Genomic DNA, 21,667 nt, shown 5'->3' with positions numbered 1-21,667 from the left:
AACTTTTGAAGGTCAGTGTATGAACATATGGGGTAATTCTGAAACAAGCATTTTAAGGTCACTCCCTGCAAGCTTAAAAACAAAAACAAAAAAAAAAAAAAAAAAAGACTCACAAAATTAAGTTAGGGCAATGAAACATTCGTTTATGGTGACTTTCCAGTACTTCTGCATGTATGAAAGACTTCTGGTAGCAGTTTAATCTGAAATTTAGAAAATTTGTTCATAATTACCCCAACTGACCCTAATTATTTTTTTATGACCTGGGGTTGTACCGCGTTTTCGGATATATCGCTCTATTTCGTTGTCGCCCGTCAAGCACGCCATGAGGAGTGGGTTACTGTACAATGTTAGAATTTGCTATTTTTAAAACCAGTTTCAATGAAATTGTAAAAAAAAATGAAAGTTAAATACGTGTTATTAATTGATATGCACTAGAGCTGCCCCATTCTTTCTCCAAATACACGTAATAATGCAAAAGCATTTTTAAGTTTTAATAACAATCTAAAAAATATTTACGTTCTAATAAGAAAGCAATATGAGTCTTGTGATAAAGACTTTAGTTTCAAGGTTAATAGAAAAAAAAGGCCAAAAAATATTTTTTTCGTTTTATACTGAAACGTCACCTGTTACAGTTCCTTTACTTTATATGTTTTTTGGAATATTGTTTAGAGATGTCTCGTTTTTTTACAAAATGAAAGATAATATTTTCTTCATTTCAATGTGAAACACAAAGCTGGCGAAAAGTAGAACAGTTCCCTTCTTACACCGAAGTCTTTAATTGCTTTCTATCCATTTTAAAACAGCTTTCGTAACAAAAGTCTTCGTTTGGCATTGTTTCTAAATGATAATCCAGTCTAAAATAGGATTAGAAGGCAAGAATCAAATTTCCGTCCTTGGAAATTTCTTTTAAATGTCATTGACCATCGACCTCTACTCCACTGGACCGAGTCCAGTAAAAAGTGTGGGCGGGGTTTCTCCTGATTTCCATTCATAGGACGCTCCCGAGTTCAAAAAACCTGGAACGGAAAATTTTGAGGTTGATTTACAGGAGTTTTCCTATCGTTTGTACCGAAGCCCTCCCCATTCCCCATTAAAGACCTGGTCTTTTTTATTTCGGATGACCGTTTGAATGGAACATTTTATGCTTGAAATAAATATTTATTAATCGAAACGTATCACTTTCGATTTAATAATTAACATAAAGTTAAATGTTAATTGTCGAGTTATTACCTCAAAAAGTAGTTTTGTTATTTTAAAATCGTGCTTCATAAACTGCATGATTGATTTCTTTTGTATTTAAAAGACGATAAATGTTTTAAATGGCTATCCAAAAAGTGGAATGGTTAAGTATTAACAATTAATGTCAAAAAATATGATTTACTAATTAAAGTTAAGAACTGTTGAGAAATGAAAACATATTATTGAAATATATAAGATACTCCAGTTATTTTCTTCAAACATTTTAGTAACTTTGACTCATTCCAATTCATTTTCCACTACTTCAAAACATTTTTAGTGCATTGAACTAAAAAAAAGGGAAAAAAAAGACGTCCAAGCGCGGCACTCACTTGAAAAGGTTATGAAATACGTTTTCTACTCTCTATTTTACAAAAAGAAATTTGGCAATATTCTACACTGCTCATCATTCAATGATTCTGAATTTCCTGTTAATGTTTGAAAGATATTGTTGAAGTCATTTAAATTGCGGCAGACCGCCTTGTATAGTAGTTCGAGAAGTCTGACTGTGGATGTGGAGGTTCTGGGTTCGAATCCCGGCTCGGGCATGGATGTTCTTTCTCTCTCCTGTCCGTTTCCTTTCTTTGTGATAATGTGTTGTTGTGTTGTGAGGGAATGCCTGTTCTAATGAACGGGCCCTTATGGCATGCGTATACTGTGGAAGTAGGACTTCACACAAAAATACAGTACAGTTGAAAAAGTCAAGCAGCGCACCCCAAATAGTCAGCCTATCTGGCACAAGACAACATTGAAATTGCAGTTGCCACATTGCAATATTCTATGTAATATTATTAATGATAGAAATCTAGTGAAGCCTTAAACTACAAGTGGTATTTTTTTTATCGAATTAAAAATGTTATTTTACTGTATTCTCAACTCCAGAGCTCGAATACGCTATCTCGCGGCGATTAACAATGCTATCGAAAAAAGGTAAAACATTCCATTCCACGTGTTTTTTTTTGGGGGGGGGTAAATTATACGCTTCAAACAGTTTGTGGTGTAATGTAATTTCGAGGGAATAGAAAAAAAAAGCTTCCCACAATCACGATGAAAAATTACTGTCATTCGTTAAGCTTCAAAGCAAGTTATAAGTTACGGCATTTGCTTGCTTATACCTTTTTCATCCGCCATTAGACAGTGGCTGCAGCGCCCCCTATAGTTTATTGTAGTTGCGAATTAGAGTTACATTATTTTCATTAAAGTAATTGATTTTATTAAAATAATTGATTTCTGACGTGACTCAAGTTACACTAAATAGCAGAATAGCTAAAACACATGCTAATGCTACATTTTTAATGGATTTAATAATTATTATTTTTGAATTTTGGATAACTGTACACTAGTTTTGGAGTGTTTATTCCGTTTTAATACCAAAAAATGCAATAAAAACTATTGAAAAATGAATTGGGAAGTTTAAAATAGAAATTTTGGCTTAAAGTTACCTTGAATGACTGTAGTTCGGCAATTATTAAAATAGCTGAAATTTAATTCACATAGTAATCATTCCAAAAAACGCACAAAGAGAAATAAATCTTTCTATTTCTTGTTTATATTATTCGAAGAAGACGTTAAATGAAAATTTTGTACCGAATTAAACGATTGTAGCTTTCCAACATACAAAAATTCTTATTTCATGACATTAGTTATCTGAAGTCTACCGTTTAATATGACGCAAAATGTTAATTTTCTCCTAAAATTCATTGACTCAACTTGTGCGCAGTGCCTGATTACGCACAGGCCAACTAGGCCTGGGCCTGGGGCCCCATCTTCCTCAGGGGCCCCGATTTTTTAAAAACTTATACATAGCATTAAAAAATCATGCATTTTTGTGAAATTAGTGAAAATTAATGATTTATTAATTGAAAAAAATGTCTCTAAAATATTGTTAAACATTATTTTTCATTGACTTAATGTGACAGAAAAGAGAGGGGGGCCTCCAAAGCATTGTGGGCCTTGGGCCTCACATTTAGTTAGTCGGGCCCTGCTTGTGCGGTGTCACATTTCAGTAGGGGAATCCCGGGCAACGTGAATACCTTAAGCTTTTCTTGATTATTTTCGTTTAGTTATTACTTTAGAAATTGAAACAAATGTTTATAATCAGTCTTCATTTAATGAACTTGCGTAATGCAATAACAGTTGTCCTTAATATTAATTACACTATTAGATATAATGCCAGTTTTCAACGATGGCATAAATATCCACTTTGCCCAACACCGCGGGTAAAGCAAGGCGGATCCAATGGGGGGGGGTCATGGGGGTCATGACCCCCCCCCCCCTTAGCCAGACCAAACATTACACAACCGGGCCTTTTTAATCTTCCTGTTACTGAATTTTTCGAAGGAGAAATTGAGGACCACCCAGTTTGTGAACAAATTTAAATTATATCCAAGCACAAAAATTATGGGGGGGGGGGGGCAAGTGTGGGTCAAGGGGGAGGTCATAGGTTCATGACACTCCCCCCCCTAGCTAGACCAAACATAGCCCAACAGAGCCTTTTTAATCTTTCAGTTACAGATTTTTTCGAGAGAGAGAAATTGAGGATCGCCCACTTTATTAACAAATTTAAATTATATCCAAGTGCAAAATTAAGGGGGGGGGGCAGTTGTGTATCTAAGGGGGGAGGGGCAAGTGTTTATACAAGGGGGGGAGGGGCAAGTGTGGATCCAAGGGGGGGTCATGGGGATCATGAGCCTACTCCCCTTAACCCAAACCAAACATTACCCACCAGATCCTTTTTATTCTTCCAGTTACAGATTTTTTCGAAGGAGAAATTGAGGATCACCCAGTTTGTATAAAAAATTTAATTATATCCAAGCGCAAAATTTACGGAGGAGAAAAGCGTGGGTCCAAGAGGGGGGGGATCATGAGGGCCATGACCCCCACCCCCCTTAACCAAACCAAACATTACCCACCAAATCCTTTTTAATCTTCCAGTTACAGATTTTTTTCGAAAGAGAAATTGAGGATCACCCAGTTTGTGTACAAATTTAAAAATAATACCCAAGCGCAAAATTAAGGGGGAGGGGGGACAAGCGTGGATCCAAGGGGGGGGGGTCATGACCCCACCGCCTTAACCAGAAACAGACATTACCCACCAGATCCTTTTTAATCTTCCAGTTACAGATTTTTTTTGAAGGAGAAATTGAGGATCACCCAATTTGTGTACAAATTTAAATTATATCCAAGCGCAAAAATAGGGTTTGGAGGAAACGTTTTTGTATTTAAATTAGAAAGATTTTCGTTCTGAGAGCTCTGGCTTTAAGCAGTTTGAAGCAGCATATTGCAGTTATATATATAGGCTGCAATGCATATCTCAACACAAAATACCTGGTACCTCTAAGAAACGAGACAATGTAGAGGCTTTGCCTTAAAAAAAAAGTAAAGAGGGGGTTGGGGCAGGGTTTAAAGTAAAGGGTCCGCGAAGTGCACACGGGAAAAGAATCAAAATCCAGTTAAAGATTTCCCTCCATGTATCATAAAACTTATCGAAGAATGTGACAAGGACATGTATCCTGGCAAGCAATGGATTGCAAGCGAGTAAAAATTTCAAATTAAAGCTAATTACCGACCTTACTGTTTATATTTTCAGCTTGATAACTTTTTAAAATGTATATTACATTTTTTTAAAAATGCATCGAGAAAAATCAACTTATTGCATAAAATTAGCAAATTTTAGGCATCCCTGCTGGGCATCTAAATATTTTTTAGTTTAGATAAATATTTTTGTGGTACACGTGGGGCTATAGAGGCAGCGTTTTATCAACATAAAATTTCAAACTTCCAAAAAAAAAAACATATTTTTTGATTCGGCCTAGTACACAGTGCTGTTTTACACTTTCAGGCGCAATTCGGCACGGATTGCCGTTGTTCAAATTATATATTAAACTTTTTTTTACAATTGTTTTGACATAAAAGGAAAAATATAAGAGGGTGTGCGACTTGAAGAATCGACTTCCGTTTTTTTTTTTTTTTTTTTTTTTGCGGGGATACCCTAATACACACGTACACACGAATGTAGACAGGGGCACCCCTAATTTGCATTTTTGGAGGGGGGAGGGGAATTCTCAATTTACTGAATGAAACTCCGAGATTTAATGAATGATGAATTATGAGCATACCCACCATATCCACACGTCATCATGTGGATTGTGAGGTGTCATTAAAAAACAAGAATAATAATTGCAATATTGAAATATTGACTCCAAACTTGCCGAATCATTAGTCAAAATTTACCAAAGAAGGAAATATTTTTAGGAGGACACAACGTCCTCCGTGAACTTCCAACGGGGTGCTCCTGAACAATAGAAAAAAGGAAGCATAAAACCACAGTAGATTAAAAATTAAATAACAAAAAAGAAAAAAAAAAAGGTAAAAATAAGTTTTTGTAAAATTAGTTGTTTTTTCTGCATTAGTACTGCGCTGGCAGAAAAACAACTTCTACAGAATTCAATTGGGTTTCATTGTGAATTTACATACAAGGGGCGTGTTGGCAAAATGATAGCTAAACTGGCGGTTTGGCAACATTTCCAGTATTTGAGGTTTGTTAATTTAAAACCAATGTGTTAGATCGAGCCGGAATGATTTTATTCAGTACACTTGCGAAATGGGAAGAAACGATTGAACATGCACACAAGCCGGTGGCGTAATGTATTTATTATTTAATCACTAATTAAAACTAGTATGTTGTGGCCATCACGAAACTTTCTTCTATATTTTTCTTTTTTTTTCTGATCCCTCCCCATGCTTGACGAGGAAGCAATATTCCCAACAAAAACAAAATTACACATGCAAAAACTTGACGACCATCCCAATGTCTGAATTATTGCAAAAGCAAAGCAAAGAGCGAAAATTGAAAGTTATTTTAAAAGCTTTGCTTGAATTAATTACAAATATTTTATTTGTTATCAAACATAAGATGGCAACAGTTAAAAATTTTAAATCATTGAGATAATATTTCCGATCATTTCCATACAATTAAAATCACGAGAAATACGCAGACGACAATCTATTACGATTTATCTTTCTTATTGTTGCATTAATAAAGCTATTTTTATTGCCAAAAAAAAAATAAAAAATCAACACCTCTTGGAGCGATTGGCGTCAAAATTGAATCGAAGCCTGTTTACATATGGATTCACATATATTCCAAATTTCAACCAGAACGTAGCATTACTTCTTGAGATAGAGCACTCACAATGGAAAAAAAGAACGGGCGATTACGCTACCCCCTTTTTAGCTGTTGACACCAAAATAAAATCAGCTTCTATACCCACTAAGGGCTACTTGCCGATAAATTTTTCTTTCATTCCGTTCATTATTTCTTGAGATACAGCAGTCACAATTGACGACAAAAAACGTTCTATAGCTCAACCCCCGTTTGAGTTATTGACACCAAAATTGAATCAGCCCCTGTTCATGTTACTGGCAACATATGGACCAAATTTTGTTTGATTCTGCCAGTTACTTCCTGAGGAATAGCAATCACGCGTAACTTAAAAAACGTCCTATTGCTCCACCCCCCTTGGATGAATTCGCGCCAAAAACCAATGGGCACAAGTTCACATAGGGGCACATATGTGTACCAAATTTCGTTCGATTTCATGCGGTAGTTTTTGCTGTAGAGCGGCCACAAAAAACTGGTCACACACAGACGTGACACACACACACACACATACACACACACACACACACAGACAGACAGACATTTTCCAAAAATAGTCGAAATGAACTCAGCACACCTCAAAACGTTCGAATCCGTCAAAATTCGAAATTCGAAAATTTGCACGAATCCAATACTTTCTTCTATATATTGGATATAGAAGAAAGTAAAAAGAATTAAAAAGCATCCTCTTGCTAAGTTCGGATATTATCTTTGGTTAACACATGGTATAAAGCGTGAATGGAGCAGTTCGTAAATCAATATTCCTATGGTCTTTGATCTCTCTTTTTTTTTATTCCTCGTTGAATATTGATTTTGTGAAGAATGGCCGATACTAAAGCTCGATTAACAAGAAAAACATCTAGAACTGAAAGAGTTCTGATAGGCGAAAAACCTTTTTCGTGCAGAATTTCCGAGAAAGTTAATAAACTTCTTTCAAAGAATTTCCATAAACCTTTATGATACAAACCCATTTTAGTTCTGAGTAAAAAATGCTTTCTTTAGAATGTGACATTTGTACAAAAGCTAATATTGGAGAAAATTTCGGAACTGTTGTGAAATTTTCTAACGTTTGCCTATATTTCTCGAAACTACGCACGATCGTATTTGGGTTAAGTTCAGCATTGATAGCAAACTGTTTTTTTTTTTTTTTTTGCTTCTTTTATTTCTGTGAGGTTCCCCCCCCCCTTCTTTTTAGGGCAAAGATTTCACAACATAAATCAATTAATTTTCACGTTGAGTGATACCAAGATTTAAGAGCTACTATTTTTTACTTTCTTCTATATCTAATATATAGAAAAAAGTATTGGATTCGTGCAAATTTTCGAATTTCGAATTTTGATGGATTCGAACGTTTTGAGGTGTGCTGAGTCCATTTCGACAATTTCTGGAAAATGTCTGTCTGTCTGTGTGTATGTGTGTGCATGTGTGTGTGTATGTGTGTGTGTATGTGTGTGTGTGTATGTGTGTGTGTGTATGTGTGTGTGTGTATGTGTGTGTGTATGTGTGTCACGTCTGTGTGTAACCAGTTTTTTGTGGCCGCTCTACAGCAAAAACTACCGCATGAAATCGAACGAAACTTGGTACTCATGTGTGCCTCTATGTGAACTTGTGCCCATTGGTTTTTGGCGCGAATTCCTCCAAGGGGGTGGAGCAATGGGACGTTTTTTGAGTTACGCTTGATTGCTATTCCTCAGGAAGTAACTGGCTGAATCAAACAAAATTTGGTCCATATGTTGCCAGTAACAGAAACAGGTGCTGATTCAATTATGGTGTCAATAACTCAAACGAGGGTTGAGCTATAGAACGTTTTTTGTCGTCAATTGTGACTGCTGTATCTCAAGAAATAATGAACGGAATGAAAGAAAAATGTATCGGCAAGTAGCCCTTAGTGGGTATAAAAGCTGATTTTATTTTGGTGTCAACAGCTAAAAAGGGGGTAGCGCAATCGCCCGTTCTTTTTTTCCATTGTGAGTGCCCTATCTCAAAAAGTAATGCCACGTTCTGGTTGAAATTTGGAATATATGTGAATCCATATGTAAGCAGGCTTTGGTTCAATTTTGGCGCCAATCGCGCCAAGAGGTGCTGATTTATTTTTATTATCATTATTTTTTAGCGAATAAAAATAGCTTTATTAGTGCAACAATAAGAAAGATAAATCGTAATAGATTATCGTCTGCGTATTTCTCGTGATTTTAATTGTATGGAAATGATCGGAAATATTATTTCAATGATTTAAAATTTTTAACTGTTGCCATCTTATGTTTGTTAACAAATAAAATATTTGTAATTAATTCAAGCAAGACTTTTAAAATAACTTTCAATTTTTCGCTCTTTGCTTTGCTTTTGCAATAATGCAGACATTGGGATGGTCGTCAAGTTTTTTCATGTGTAATTTTGTTTTTGTTGGAAATATTGCTTCCTCGTCAAGCATGGGGAGGGATCAGAAAAAAAAGAAAAATATAGAAGAAAGTTTCGTGATGGCCACAACATACTAGTTTCAAAATGAAATAATGTACTTTGTATTCAAATTTGTAGTAATGTTCTAATTATAGTTTACACTCAAACCTGTTTTTGTGCGATCTTTTTTATGCGATTTTTTTTTTTTTTTTTGTGCCGTATATGAAAATTTCACACAAATTGGGATTCAACTGACTTACCTATCTTTAAAACGAGTGCTTAAAGAGTGTAATTTTGAGCGAATGTTTTTTATGCGGGCCGTATATACCGCACAAAAACAGGTTTGAGTGTATTTACTTAGCAATTAATTTTTTTACCCTTCAAATCAAACCGTATTGATCGAATGATGGAACCAATAAGACAGAGTCCAATTAGAAACTCTTTAACAGTCGTTCGTCCCCTGAGGAAGTTTGTTTGAAATATATTTTAACCTGGTTAATTATCATAATGAATTAGTAAAAGATTTCATTCTTTACTTTAGCAAAGCAATACAAGTACATTTTTGTCTAATTCCTCCTCAGTGTGAGGTAGAAAACAATATTTTCATTCTCATTAGAAAATGTTGTATGTGTTATTTAGAATGCCTACATTTATTAAGTTTTACATGATTAACATGAAAACTATATTTGTGGCAACAGCGGAGATTCAAAATGGTTTTTTAGTGCTTTGTATGGTTCAAACTGCTTATGCCATTTTTATGTGTCGTGATTTCAAAAGCAAATAAATTTTCTTGAATGTTTTTCTTATTGTGATTTTTTCAAATAACACATTTAAACTATTTATCAAAATATTCTTTTTGATTTTCTCTTGAAAATTAAGAGTTTAGAATGATTGAAAAGTAGGCATAATATACATCAGATTAAATGACAGAAAACAAAATGCTTTTTTAAATTTTAAAAACTAGATGAAAAATCTCCATTTTTTTACAATTTTCCCTCTTTAAACTAATTACTTAAAAACTATTATTTTGTATTTTTAAATGATAAACATATTTGTCGAACATTTGAAATTCTAAATTTAAATATGTGCTATCATATAGACAACTGAAGCATTTTTTTTTTAAACAGATAAATGCTGTTTTTTCACCAGACATACTGCTGCTTTTGCCATTAACAAATTAACAATCGAATTTGAATTATTTGGATCCATCACCATAACAGCGTCATCGTTGAATGGCCGCAGCGTGGCGCTGTTTACCGCATTATTATTTTACGTAAGCAGTTCATTTTTTGAAGCAAATGGAATAGGCATTTTGTATTAAGAAGGCGATAGTTTTACTTCGTTCAGTCGCCATTAGCTAAAGACTGCAGCGGCTTCTATAGTTTATTTGAATTGCGAATAAGCAAAAAAGTAAACACTCTTAGTAAGGAAGATTTTTATAGAACACTTGTGTTTTCCACGTAAAAATCGTTTTCTTCATGCGAATGAACCCAACATAATAAAAAATAAATAGCAAAGATAAAAAAGAAAAGAAAATATTGTCTTTTAATATTTATTAAACTCCCTAAATTCACTTGTTTTATTTTTATGATTCCTTTAGGTTTTCAGATACATTCTTACGATTTTTTTTTATTTATCTGTTTTTTATTTGTTTGGCAGCTATTAAAAAGTAAACTAAAACCTATGGAGAAAAGAGTATTGTATTTCAATGCAATCTGGTTAAATTTATCCTTTATAAGCTATTGTATAAAAATTCTTTTCGCTGTATTTCATTACCTTTTTACCCATCAAAAATTTAAGATTTTGAAAATTGGGGTGCTTTCCAATTTAGTTTTTTTTCCCTACTTTTGTACGCTTACTAATAAAAAAACTGTGCTGGCATATAGAATGTTCCTTTAAAAAATAACAATATTTAAAATTCACTGAAAGAAAAACTTAACTGTTTGAGATAATGCATTTGGCATCGTGTTTACAGACACTAATTATTTCTTTTTGACCTAAAAAACATATTTTGCCTCTAAAAGAAGTTACCTTATCTGTTACGGATAAGGTAACTTTTGAAATAATTATGGACCTTTCGAAGTAATTAGTATACATACGAAATAATTAGGAACCTAGAACAGTTGAAAGAGATATGGCTGATATTTTTTAGGAGATCGATATTGATATTCAAGGAAATACTCTCGTTTAGTTCTGGATGAATTTCTTTTGTTATTTTGATTGTAATCTAAATTTTTACATAAACTGATACAGAAAAAAAAGAAACGTTTACACGTTTTCAAATTTTACGCAATCTTAAATCCAGTAAAAACTACGACGAATCTTATAGTGTAAGACTATTATAATGCCTGTAATGGTGCTTTCCAGGAATTCAGATTAATAGTAAGGATTCAGCTAGATTTACAAACATTTCAGACAATCAACATAATCAGTGAAAACAATGATCAAAAATTAAGATACAAGGAATATTTATTTCAGCTACACAACTTAAAAAAATCGCTTGGACTTTAAATGCAACTTTTCCTCCATGATAATGCATGATCTAAAAAAAAACCCGTAGTGCTTAAAAATTATTACACATTTAATAAAATACCTCCTCTGTTATTATATTTTTGTAAACATGTGTAACAAAAATATTTGAACTAGTGCCCCTAAAAACTTCGCTCAAAAACGGAAATGTCATACTTTGAAATTATTTTCGTTTGTAAAAAATATTGTATTGCATCAGAAATAAAAAGAAATTGTTGATATTACAAAAATATTAAAAAAGAAATTCTGACTAGAGATAAACGATTCTACTTTTCGGTGTACCAACATTGAATTGCTAGTATCAGATCCTTAATTCAATATTCTCTCAAAAAGCTAAGATTCTAAATCAAGTCAAAAATAGGTTTTTAACATTTAAGACCAATTTTCAAAAATAGAAATAAAAACGAATTTTTCATGAGAAAAAACATTTTGCTGATATAGAATTGATATTAAATTCTATTTTTCTCAATTATTTAGTGCTAAAATATAATTTTTACTGTTGTTGATTTCTTAGTTAAGGAGGTGTGAAATTCCCTCGTAATCGTTACTGTAAAAAAAAAAAAAAAATGTGCATCACGGTACGCTCGGAAAAAGTGATAACTTTCATAGGATTAAATTATTATCATTATTTTATCCTGTGAAAGTAACAATTGACCTATGGTAACTATGGTAAACAACGAAATTTTTGCATTGTATGTTATCTAAAAATCTTGCAAAGACTGCATCAGGTACAGTTCCGTGACTTGTAGTGGCTTCTTCTGGCTTATTGATCACTTGAAATTGTAATTTCGATTGTAAAAACGATACTAAATTTTTAGCTCGATCAGAAGCAAAGTTAACATTAAAATCTCCGGTTAAAATTAAAGGAATTGTATAGTAAATAGAACCGACTTCAAAATTGCTCTAAATGAAAGATGGTTTTATTCTTTGATCACCATTCAGACTACTTTTAAACATTAGTTTTGATGTCGGCGCAAAAACAATAGATTAAATGACGCGTCGTTTCTAAGTATTTCGTTCATCAGAAAAAACACTCAAACTTACGAAACATTTTAGATTTTACTCTGTCATGAACAAATTAAATGTTTATTTATTATTTTTGTTTTCTCAGCCGTCCCCAACCCCCGCTTTGCAGAGTCTGCGGGGATGATGTTCGATTAAAATATGTACCCTTATCATAGTTCAAAAACCTTAAATGAAGCGAGATATTTTTAGTATAACTAATCGCAAAAATGTTTTTGTTTTGAAAATAAATTTAAAGATTAAATGCTGTTTTGAATATATATTGTTTACAATGTTATTGGTATTATATTGTATTATTAAACTCACCTTTCGTTATGAGATTGCGCTATGTTGCGACGATCATCCATCTTCAGTTAGTTTCATTACTTTTTCTACTATCACTTAACGCATAAAGCTGATCCAAAGAGCAAAGAAACAAAATTTCCCCGATCATACGCGCTTCTGTCGTATGCGCGAACGAAAGAAATGCCATACGAGAGTTGCGCCGTTACGCGCGTTATGACACAAATTGTTTTATCCTCCCATAAGAAGTTATCATTTCAAAAAGTGAATTGTTCAAAAAATACATTTAAATTATCAAAATAAAAAGCATCCTTTTTGTACATGTTCTTCTTCAAGTGATATTTCCAGCAAAGTTTGTATGAAGTGAGCCCGTCTTTAAGTTCCAGATCTATATTTCCTTGAATTCCCCGTAGACGCAAATGTTAAATTTTTTTGAAGTGTTCAAAATAGAAAGAAAATTATTCAAATCAACGAATGAAACATTTGAATGAGGTGTTCTCGGCAAGAGCTTTCGAACAAAAAAGAGTTTGTCTCAAATCCCTACTTTCCAATTTTTAATTTTCAATATTTATTTAGTTACTTTATTTTTGACTTTTTTTAGCGATATTTTTCAGATGCATTTTCCCTTCTTTCATACTTTTTCGTGTCCAAAAGAAATTTCAGCTGCGGTTTATTGAAAGAAAAGTTGATTCAACCAAGTTGCCTCGTGTGAAAACTACCAATAAAGTATAAAAAATGTTGTTTTTTTTATTTCTAAAGACTATTTCTACAACCTGAGATCGCACTAAAAAGAAAGAAATAAAATAAGTATATGATTTCTTGATTGCAACAACCAAAAATTGAAGTTGATCTTGATATATGTATGTTTATGTTAATTTTAAGGCAGCCAATAAAATTAAAATTAAAAAATTGAGAAGTAATAAGCGGTATGCGGCTCTGTGCGAATAGCTTTTATTATACCAGCTATATTTCTTCGCTCAAACTTTTAATTTTAATTTTATTGGCTGCTTTAGAATTAACATAAACAGACATATATTAAGATCAACTTCAATTTTTGGTTGTTGCAATCAAGAAATCATATTGTACTTATTTTACTTTTTACTTTTTAGTGCGATCCAAGCTTATAGAAATAGTCTTTAGAATTAAAAAAAAAAACATTTTTTAAATTTTATTTAGTTTTTTGGATTTGAAATCTATTTGAGGTTAAAATTTTTGAAAGTTAAAACATATTTTCTTGTTACCTATTCTTATTAAGAAAAAAAAAGGTTTGGACTTTAATTTTAATATAAATGTATTGCTTACATTTGTAGAGTCCGCAACGTGACCTTTTTTCGCCATAACTTTTTAATTTACTGTTTGAGTAGCATATTATGTTATTTTGAGCTTTTCCTATCAACACACCAACTCATATTAAAATAATTGGCAAATCAAACTAAATTAAAAAGTTATGGCAAAAAAAGGTCACGTTACCGACTCTACATAAATGTCAAAAATACCGTGAAATGACGCTTATAAGGAAAGCAACTTTTTTTGTTTATGAATTTTTTTTCAGTATTTCTGGTTTGTATGCTCAAATTTAAAAGCAGTTTAGTTCAAGTGTAGTGAAAAAAAAAGAAAGCTTTTAAAAGCGCCCACATATACTCGTACATGATTGCTTAGGTTCAGCCTTGAAACTGATTTGTTAAATTTATTGATAATACATTTATTCATTTTTTTAATGTTTATGGCAACAATTAAAAAGCGGAAGTATTTTAAATTTATAATTACTATTATTTTTCATTGTTTCTGGCAACAATTCAAAACCGGAAGCAAAACGTGAGGTTATGACAGATAATGCAAGTTACTAAATAGTCTTTAAATAAAAGCACCAGTCAACAAGTTGACCGGCAACTTTTTCGAAAAGTTGATTCCACTAACCGTGAACTTAAATTTACAACGTTATACATCTTAAATTTAAAACGTTAAATAAAGAGAGTTAGTATGTAATTTTAAAATTTCTAAGGTTACTTTTAGAATATGGCATGAGATCACAAAAACAATTCATAAGATAATGTTTCAGCAAATGTTGTAATTGATTGAGGTTGGGGAATTGTGTTCGCTCAGTATTTTACAATATAGCCGAATCGTTCCCCTCCCCCCCTTTTTTTACATCAATGTCTTTTCAATTTTAATAACTCTTAGGTTTGTATCTGAAATTCTGTACAACTTTTTTCTGACCGCTGATTTCAAATAATAAAGGCTATTACGAGTTTGCAAAGAATCAAATACTGTTTTAGAATCAAAGGATCACATTTAGAAGAGATGAAAGGGAGAAAAAAAAATTCACAGGCACACGATGAAAAAAAACTACTGGAATTACAAAGAGAAGTCCTTGTTCATTTACTTATTCAATTCTGCCGGACAATTTCTTTCCGGATAACGAATAAAAATGAAAAAAAAAAAAGTTGCATGTTGAATCGATGACGGTTTGCGTCAACCATGCAAAACTCATGCACGATTTGAGACATGTTCGCGATCAATAGGAAGTAGAGGAGCAAACTTCGATCAATGCACTTTTGTTGACTCTACGTGTCCGCTTTTAGCCAGGACTGTTGATCGATGGCTCCCTAAAAAACAAGTCATCTTGAAAACCCTGTCCCGTGCACTGCGACAAAGTGGGACACTGCAGCTAGGGACTCGTTCCTTGTGAGTTAATAGATTTAAAGAAATAGACTCCATTCGCTCGAGTTTGCATTGGAAGAAGCACTTCCGGGAACACCGAATTAAGAGATGCTGCATGAATAAATCTTCATGAAGCATATGCCCTAAATTGATACCGAACTTAGTTTGATAGTGCGCTCACAAAATGGCGAATGATTCTCACAATGCAGTGCGTGCTAGTATTTTTGTTTTAGTATATTTTGCATTTATTTTTAATTTTTATGTAACTTATTTTAAAACACAGGAGAGTACTGACTAAAACTGGTTTCATGTGTATATATTTTTTTTTTCAACCACATGTGTTTGCAAAGTAAAAAAAAAAGTGCATTTGTTTTAAAAATCACTCTGAGGTGCATATTGCCATAGTACTAATGAATTTCCTACAAATTTTCAGACTTTAATGATAGAAAGAAAATTGTGATCCTGAATATCCGAAAATGTGATAGATGAAATAAAATCGGAGATGGTAATTAAACGTGCACAAAAAAAAAAAAAAAATGTATCACGGAAAAACAAACATTAAATTTAACAAATCATGAGTTTTCTCTATCTCTTCAATTAAAACAAACTGACTGACAAGCTTTTCCCCCTTCACCCCTCAAGTGATAGCAATATATCGAACGTAAATGTATCACAAATTAAGTAGAAATCAATTTAAAAATAGATCGCGGCAAAAATTAGTTTAAAAAAATTATAGAATTGCTGGGTGTTGACTAACATTTCACAGTTGTTATTCATAGATGAATTTCGTTAGCTCTTTCTGATCGGAATTTTATTTTGGAAGTAAGAAGATTTTTCTTCAACTTATTTCAACTTTAGAGATAAAAAGCAATGTGGTAAGCGTTTTTTTTTCTTTTTCTTATACACACACAGAATTGTAAGGTTTCAAGTTATCGAGAATCAACAATATTTTGATTTACGTGACTCAGTCATTGATTCAAATCGGAATCACTAGTACAGAGGATAAAAGTTAAAAATTCTAAGAAAATTATCTTTTTTTTAAACTTAACATAAAATATAATTATATACTTAAAAGTTAATAAGTAAATTCATTTAAATATTAATAAAAAGTTTCCACTGAACCTGCTTAACTAACCATTTGATTCCTATTTGTTTTTCGAAAACTTTTTCTCTAAAAGCTAAATTTATTGAGAAAACTGCTTTGATTTTAAAATTGCACCCCAAATCAAATATAACTAAATATATCTGTATAAGCTTTACCAAACTCTTCATAACTACTTTCATTTCATTTCCCAGAAAGATTTGGTCCAAGATGCAATGTTCCGGTTAACATGATGTATTTCTGTACATTAAACTCAATACAATCCCCCCGGGAAAAAGGGTGAAAAACTGCCAATATTTTGAGCACATGGCACTGCTAACACGGTAGCATTTGGATTAAGGTCTTTGGAACTGTTCCAAAATGATGCATTCTACTCTTTCTGCGTCATCATCCTTCTCCTTTTTGGAGTATAATGATTGAAAAAATATAAGGACAGCTCTCAGCCTGCAATTCATATAAGAGATAAATACGGAAAAAAAATCTATACAGGTTTTTTTTCTTTGAGAAGGGCATTATGAACTCATCAAATTTTAGCTATCAAAATAGCTTAATTTTATTTAAACTAGTTATGAAGGGTGTATTAGATCTGAAATTAATCACTCGTCATCTAATGACTAAAGGTCTTACTTTGGCTCTTGGCAACTAAATAAAACACTTAAACGGCAACTTTTTCACTTATTTTTTATTAAAAAGGCATTTTTATTTCGTCGCAGTATATTTATATTAAACATTCAGGTAAATTTATGACAATGTTCCGCAAAGAAAAGACCATTTAATGGTAGGGACACTTTTGTTCTGAGAAATTGATAATATTTTTGGAAAATTTAAGAAAGGAAAAAAAAAATGTTCACATGTGCCGTTTTCCCCCCTACTCTCTTTTATTTATTTATTTATTTTTACTTATTTATTTATTTTTAAGTGATAAACTTCTTATGGGAGGGTAAACCAATTTGTGACATAACGCGCAACGGAGCAACTCTCGTTTGGTATTCCTTTCGTTCGCGCATACGACAGAAGTGCTCATGCTCCGGGAAATTCTGTTTCTTTACTCTTTGGGTCAGCTTTCAGCGTTAAGTGATAATAGAAAAAGTAATGAAACTAACAGAAGATAAATGATCGTCGCAACGTAACGCAATCTCCTAACGAAAGGTGCGTTTAACAATACAATATAATACCAATAACATTTCGAACAATACATATTCAAAACAGCATTTAATCTTTAAATTTATTTTCAAAACAAAAACATTTTTGCGATTAGTTATACTAAATATATCTCGTTTCATTTAGGGTTTTGAACTGTGATAAGGTGTACATATTTTAAACGAATTTCATCCTCGCAGATTCTGCAACGTGGGGGTTGGGGACGGCCGAGAAAACAAAAAATAATAAATAAACATTTAATTTGTGCATCACAGAAAAAAATCTAAACTGACTTTAACTTTAAAACAATCACTCGTTAAAAAGTTAGTTATTTGGGGGGGGGGAGGAATCCATAAAGTGTGCGGTTAGGGTCCCTGGTGATTTATGCAGGGAGGGGGGGGGCAAAATATAGATCCTAGCCTGGTCGTAATAATACACCAATTTTATCGTTTCCGATTTAAGCTTAACCTTGTGGTTTGTTCATAGTGATAACATTTATTTACAATTGACCTTTTAAAACAGTATTAAATCTTTAAATTTATATTCAAAACAAAAATATATTTGCTATTAGTTATACTAAAAATATCTCGCTTCATTTAGGGTTTTGAAATGTGAAAAGGTGTACATAATTAGAAAAAACTACCGTATTACCCCGCATTTGCCGGCATGCCGCAAAATATGAAGGTCATTAGATTTTCAACAATCCTTTCCTGGTCCTTTCCGGCATTTCGGAAAAAACAAGGTTAAAGAAATCGTAACAATTTAATACTATAATAAATATATATTCAACTTTTAAAAAAAAATAATATAAGTCCTATACTGGTGTGCCAACACACACAAGCACAAGAGTATAATTCGTATCTACACTTTTTATCCAAATTATTGCCACTAGGTGATTCTTTGTAACATATATTACCTAAATGCATTGTTTTGTGAATATTCGTGAATGGGATCAAAATAAAATTCCTGAAAAAGTGGCATCTAAAAAAAATACATGGAGGCATAAAAATTTAAAAAGTGATTTCAGATTTCTCATTTTGAGCTCAGCTACAGATTACATTTTTGTGCTTAGCCCGGCAGTTTCAATTTTGTACAAATATTTATTAACTATAGTAAGATGACGCATCATCAAACTACCACGAATTTTTTTCATCTCTACGATCTGAAATGTATTAGTTCGTTTTTGAAAAGGATATTACTTTGGGAATTTATTATTATTTTTCTTTGTAGAGTTTGCTTTGCGGTTGAAACAGAGGGGGGAAAATATTTTTATTTGGTTTCAAAATAAACCTTGAATTATCCGGTATGCCGGAAAATTCGAATTTCCCGGCATGCTGGTCAACCTCGCTTTTTTCCGGCATGTCGACTAATGCGGGGTATACGGTACATCCCTGCAGACTCCACAACGCGAGAGTAGGGGACAGCTGAGAAAACAAAAATAATAAATAAACATTTAATTTGTTCATCACAGAGTAAAATCTAAAATGTTTCGTAAGTTTGAGTGTTTTTTCTGATAAACGAAATATTTAGAAACGACGCGTCATTTACTGTATTGTTTTTGCGCCGACATCAAAACTTATGTTTTAAAGTAGTCTGAATGGTAATCAAATAATAAAAATTATTTTTCATTTTTTCATTTAAAGAAATTTTGAAGCCGGTTCTATTTTTTTTTTTCAAAATTTTTTTTAAATAAGAATCTAACCTTTTCTATAACCCAAATTACAATTACAAATGATTAATAAGCCAGAAGAAGCCACTACAAGTCACGGAACTGTACATGATGCAGTCTTTGCAAGATTTTTAGATAACATACAATGCAAAAATTTCGTTGCTTATCATAGTTACCATAAGCCAATTGTTACTTTCATAATATTAAATAATGATAATAATTTAATCCTATGAAAGTTATTACTTCTGCCGAGCGTCCCGTGACGCATATTTTTATTTTACTTAATATCGATGGCTGAAGCACTATTATTTTTTTCTTTTGTGAATATTCATATTTGTAGCTTCGTAGTAAGGTATCATGTGACAATGTTTTCGATTTAAAAAATGGCCCAGCAAAAAAGGGCCACTAATGAGAAAAAAAAATATGGCTTTTTCTAAGGAAATACTTTTTATTCAATAATTAAAGGTATTTTTAATCATGTATACGAGTGAATTAAAGAATGATGGAATAAATGAAAAGGAAATGAAGCAATAAACAAATACATAAATAAATTTATAAGTTAATACGTGAGAAAAAATAAATGAGTAATTAAAATAGAGTGGATGAATTAAAAAATAAGTGGAAGAATAAATAAATAAGCGAATTGTTAAATGAAGGAATGTAAATGAACTAAATAATGAATAAATATTTAAGTGATTGGATACATGACTGAATACGTAAACGAAATTAACTATTTCGCTTTGCCCCAACCACTTTGCCTTGCATGCACTTGACTAACTGCACAAAATATTCAAAATACAAACAAGCCTAATATTAAACAATAAATATTGCAATGAATATTAGTAAGTCTCAATTAATATTTCAAATGTTAATAACAAGAATTTTATCATTTAATAATAACAAAAATAATTTTTGACACGCAACAAAATATTACATCATCAATTTTTGAAAATTGCTTGTATTGTTTTATTTTTTGATTTTCAGAGGTAATTTTTTCTTGACTGGAATAGTGTACCTGCGTTACTACGTATTTCAAATATTACTAGATAGGTGGCACTAAAAGCAGAGTAAATATTTCACCATTTCACTTTGCCCCACATTCCCCTACTACTTAAATTTTGTGCTGTTAGCAATATAATGAAAGATAACATGATAATAAATATAATATAATATTAGTTTTAAGTATATCTATTGCTCTTGTTTTCTGATTACTGGATGGTTTGAATCCTATATAGCTTTCTTTCTGAATGTATCCATTACCAAAAATGTTTATCTGAGTTTTCTAAGGAGCCTTGGTGAAATCACACAAGAAATAAGAAAAGAAAGGGAATTTTTTCTTCCCAAGTTTTCCAGAAAGGACTAGTTTACCATTTTTAGCCATCACACCGAGTTGAAAAAAAAAATATTTTCTCCACATTCAGTTCACGAAAGATAATCGAAAATTATTGTCTCAACCAAGGATTTTTCAGGACTAGAAAATTGTTAGTACAAGCATCAACTGCATTGGTATTTATGAGGTGAAATAAAAGAACTTACCTGCCAACTGGGATCGGCATTCCTGTAATACATAAAATTTTCTTTAATCCATTTATAAATGGCAGACAAAGTCATTTTGTTCTTATTTGCCTTCATAGCCATGCAAATCAGCGTAGCATATGAATATGGAGGCTTCACTGTTCCGTTTGTTTTATAGTCAACGTCTTCGACAATTGGCTTATTGTTATTGAGATTACTGCTTTTTGACTTGATCAGCAACCTGTCACCACAGCAAACTGTCTTGGTGGTTCCAAAACAGTCCCCAGGAGATGGCACAGGACTGGCTGGCGGTGTTTCTGGAGTTGGAGCTCCAATTTTCGTCATGATGTTGAGGTTTTGCAGCCAATTCAAGTCCGTAAGGCAATCATCCACGTCGGTGTCGTCCAGAACGGTGCTATCCTCTGGATTTTGCTCGCGCCAGTTTTGGTGGAACCTCAAAGCCATCTCGTCCTTGGACACGATGGGCATCTTGAAGGTCATCTTAAAAATGGTGCGGAGACAACCATTGGGGATTGCGAGTTATTTGGACGGAGGAAACCTGCACAATAGAAAACGTGATTTTAGAAAAATACACTGCAGACAAAAAAGTAAGGGGCTGTCCATAAATGATGCCACGCTGTAAGGAAGAGGGGGTTCGTGTAATTGTGACATTTTGGGACAAAGGTTAGGAGGGTAGTAAGAAATGTAATAGCATCATGCCTTTTTTATAAGTTCGTTGTTCAAAAATAGCGCGACATGTGACAAAAGCAGGATGGGAGTTAGCTGAAGTGTGACACTTTGAAAAAGGGGGGTGGTGTCAAAAATGGTAAAAAAACTGTGACGTTAGTTATGGACAGCCCCTAACACAATAAATGCAAGTATAATTTTTTGTGTGACAGTTAAATGGGTGCAAATATTTAGTCCTTCTCGGAAACATGACGCTTCATCCTGA

At 32.6% G+C, this 21,667-nt stretch overlaps 1 protein-coding gene across 1 annotated transcript in view; it reads right to left on the bottom strand.

Annotated features, from left to right (window-relative positions):
* Positions 1-21,216, bottom strand: part of LOC129221431 (forkhead box protein J1-B-like) — a 49,316-nt gene extending 28,100 nt beyond the window's left edge. Inside the window, exon 1 of the mRNA XM_054855917.1 lies at positions 20,737-21,216. Coding sequence (XP_054711892.1) covers positions 20,737-21,216 — 480 coding nt within the window. The remainder of the gene's footprint in view (positions 1-20,736) is intronic.
* Positions 21,217-21,667: the final 451 nt, after the last annotated feature.

This window comes from Uloborus diversus, chromosome 4 (genome assembly GCF_026930045.1).
Source record: "Uloborus diversus isolate 005 chromosome 4, Udiv.v.3.1, whole genome shotgun sequence".
NCBI lineage: Eukaryota > Metazoa > Arthropoda > Arachnida > Araneae > Uloboridae > Uloborus > Uloborus diversus.
The sequence above is the reverse complement of the archived record's forward strand: the minus strand, read 5'-3'. Positions and strand labels throughout refer to the sequence as shown.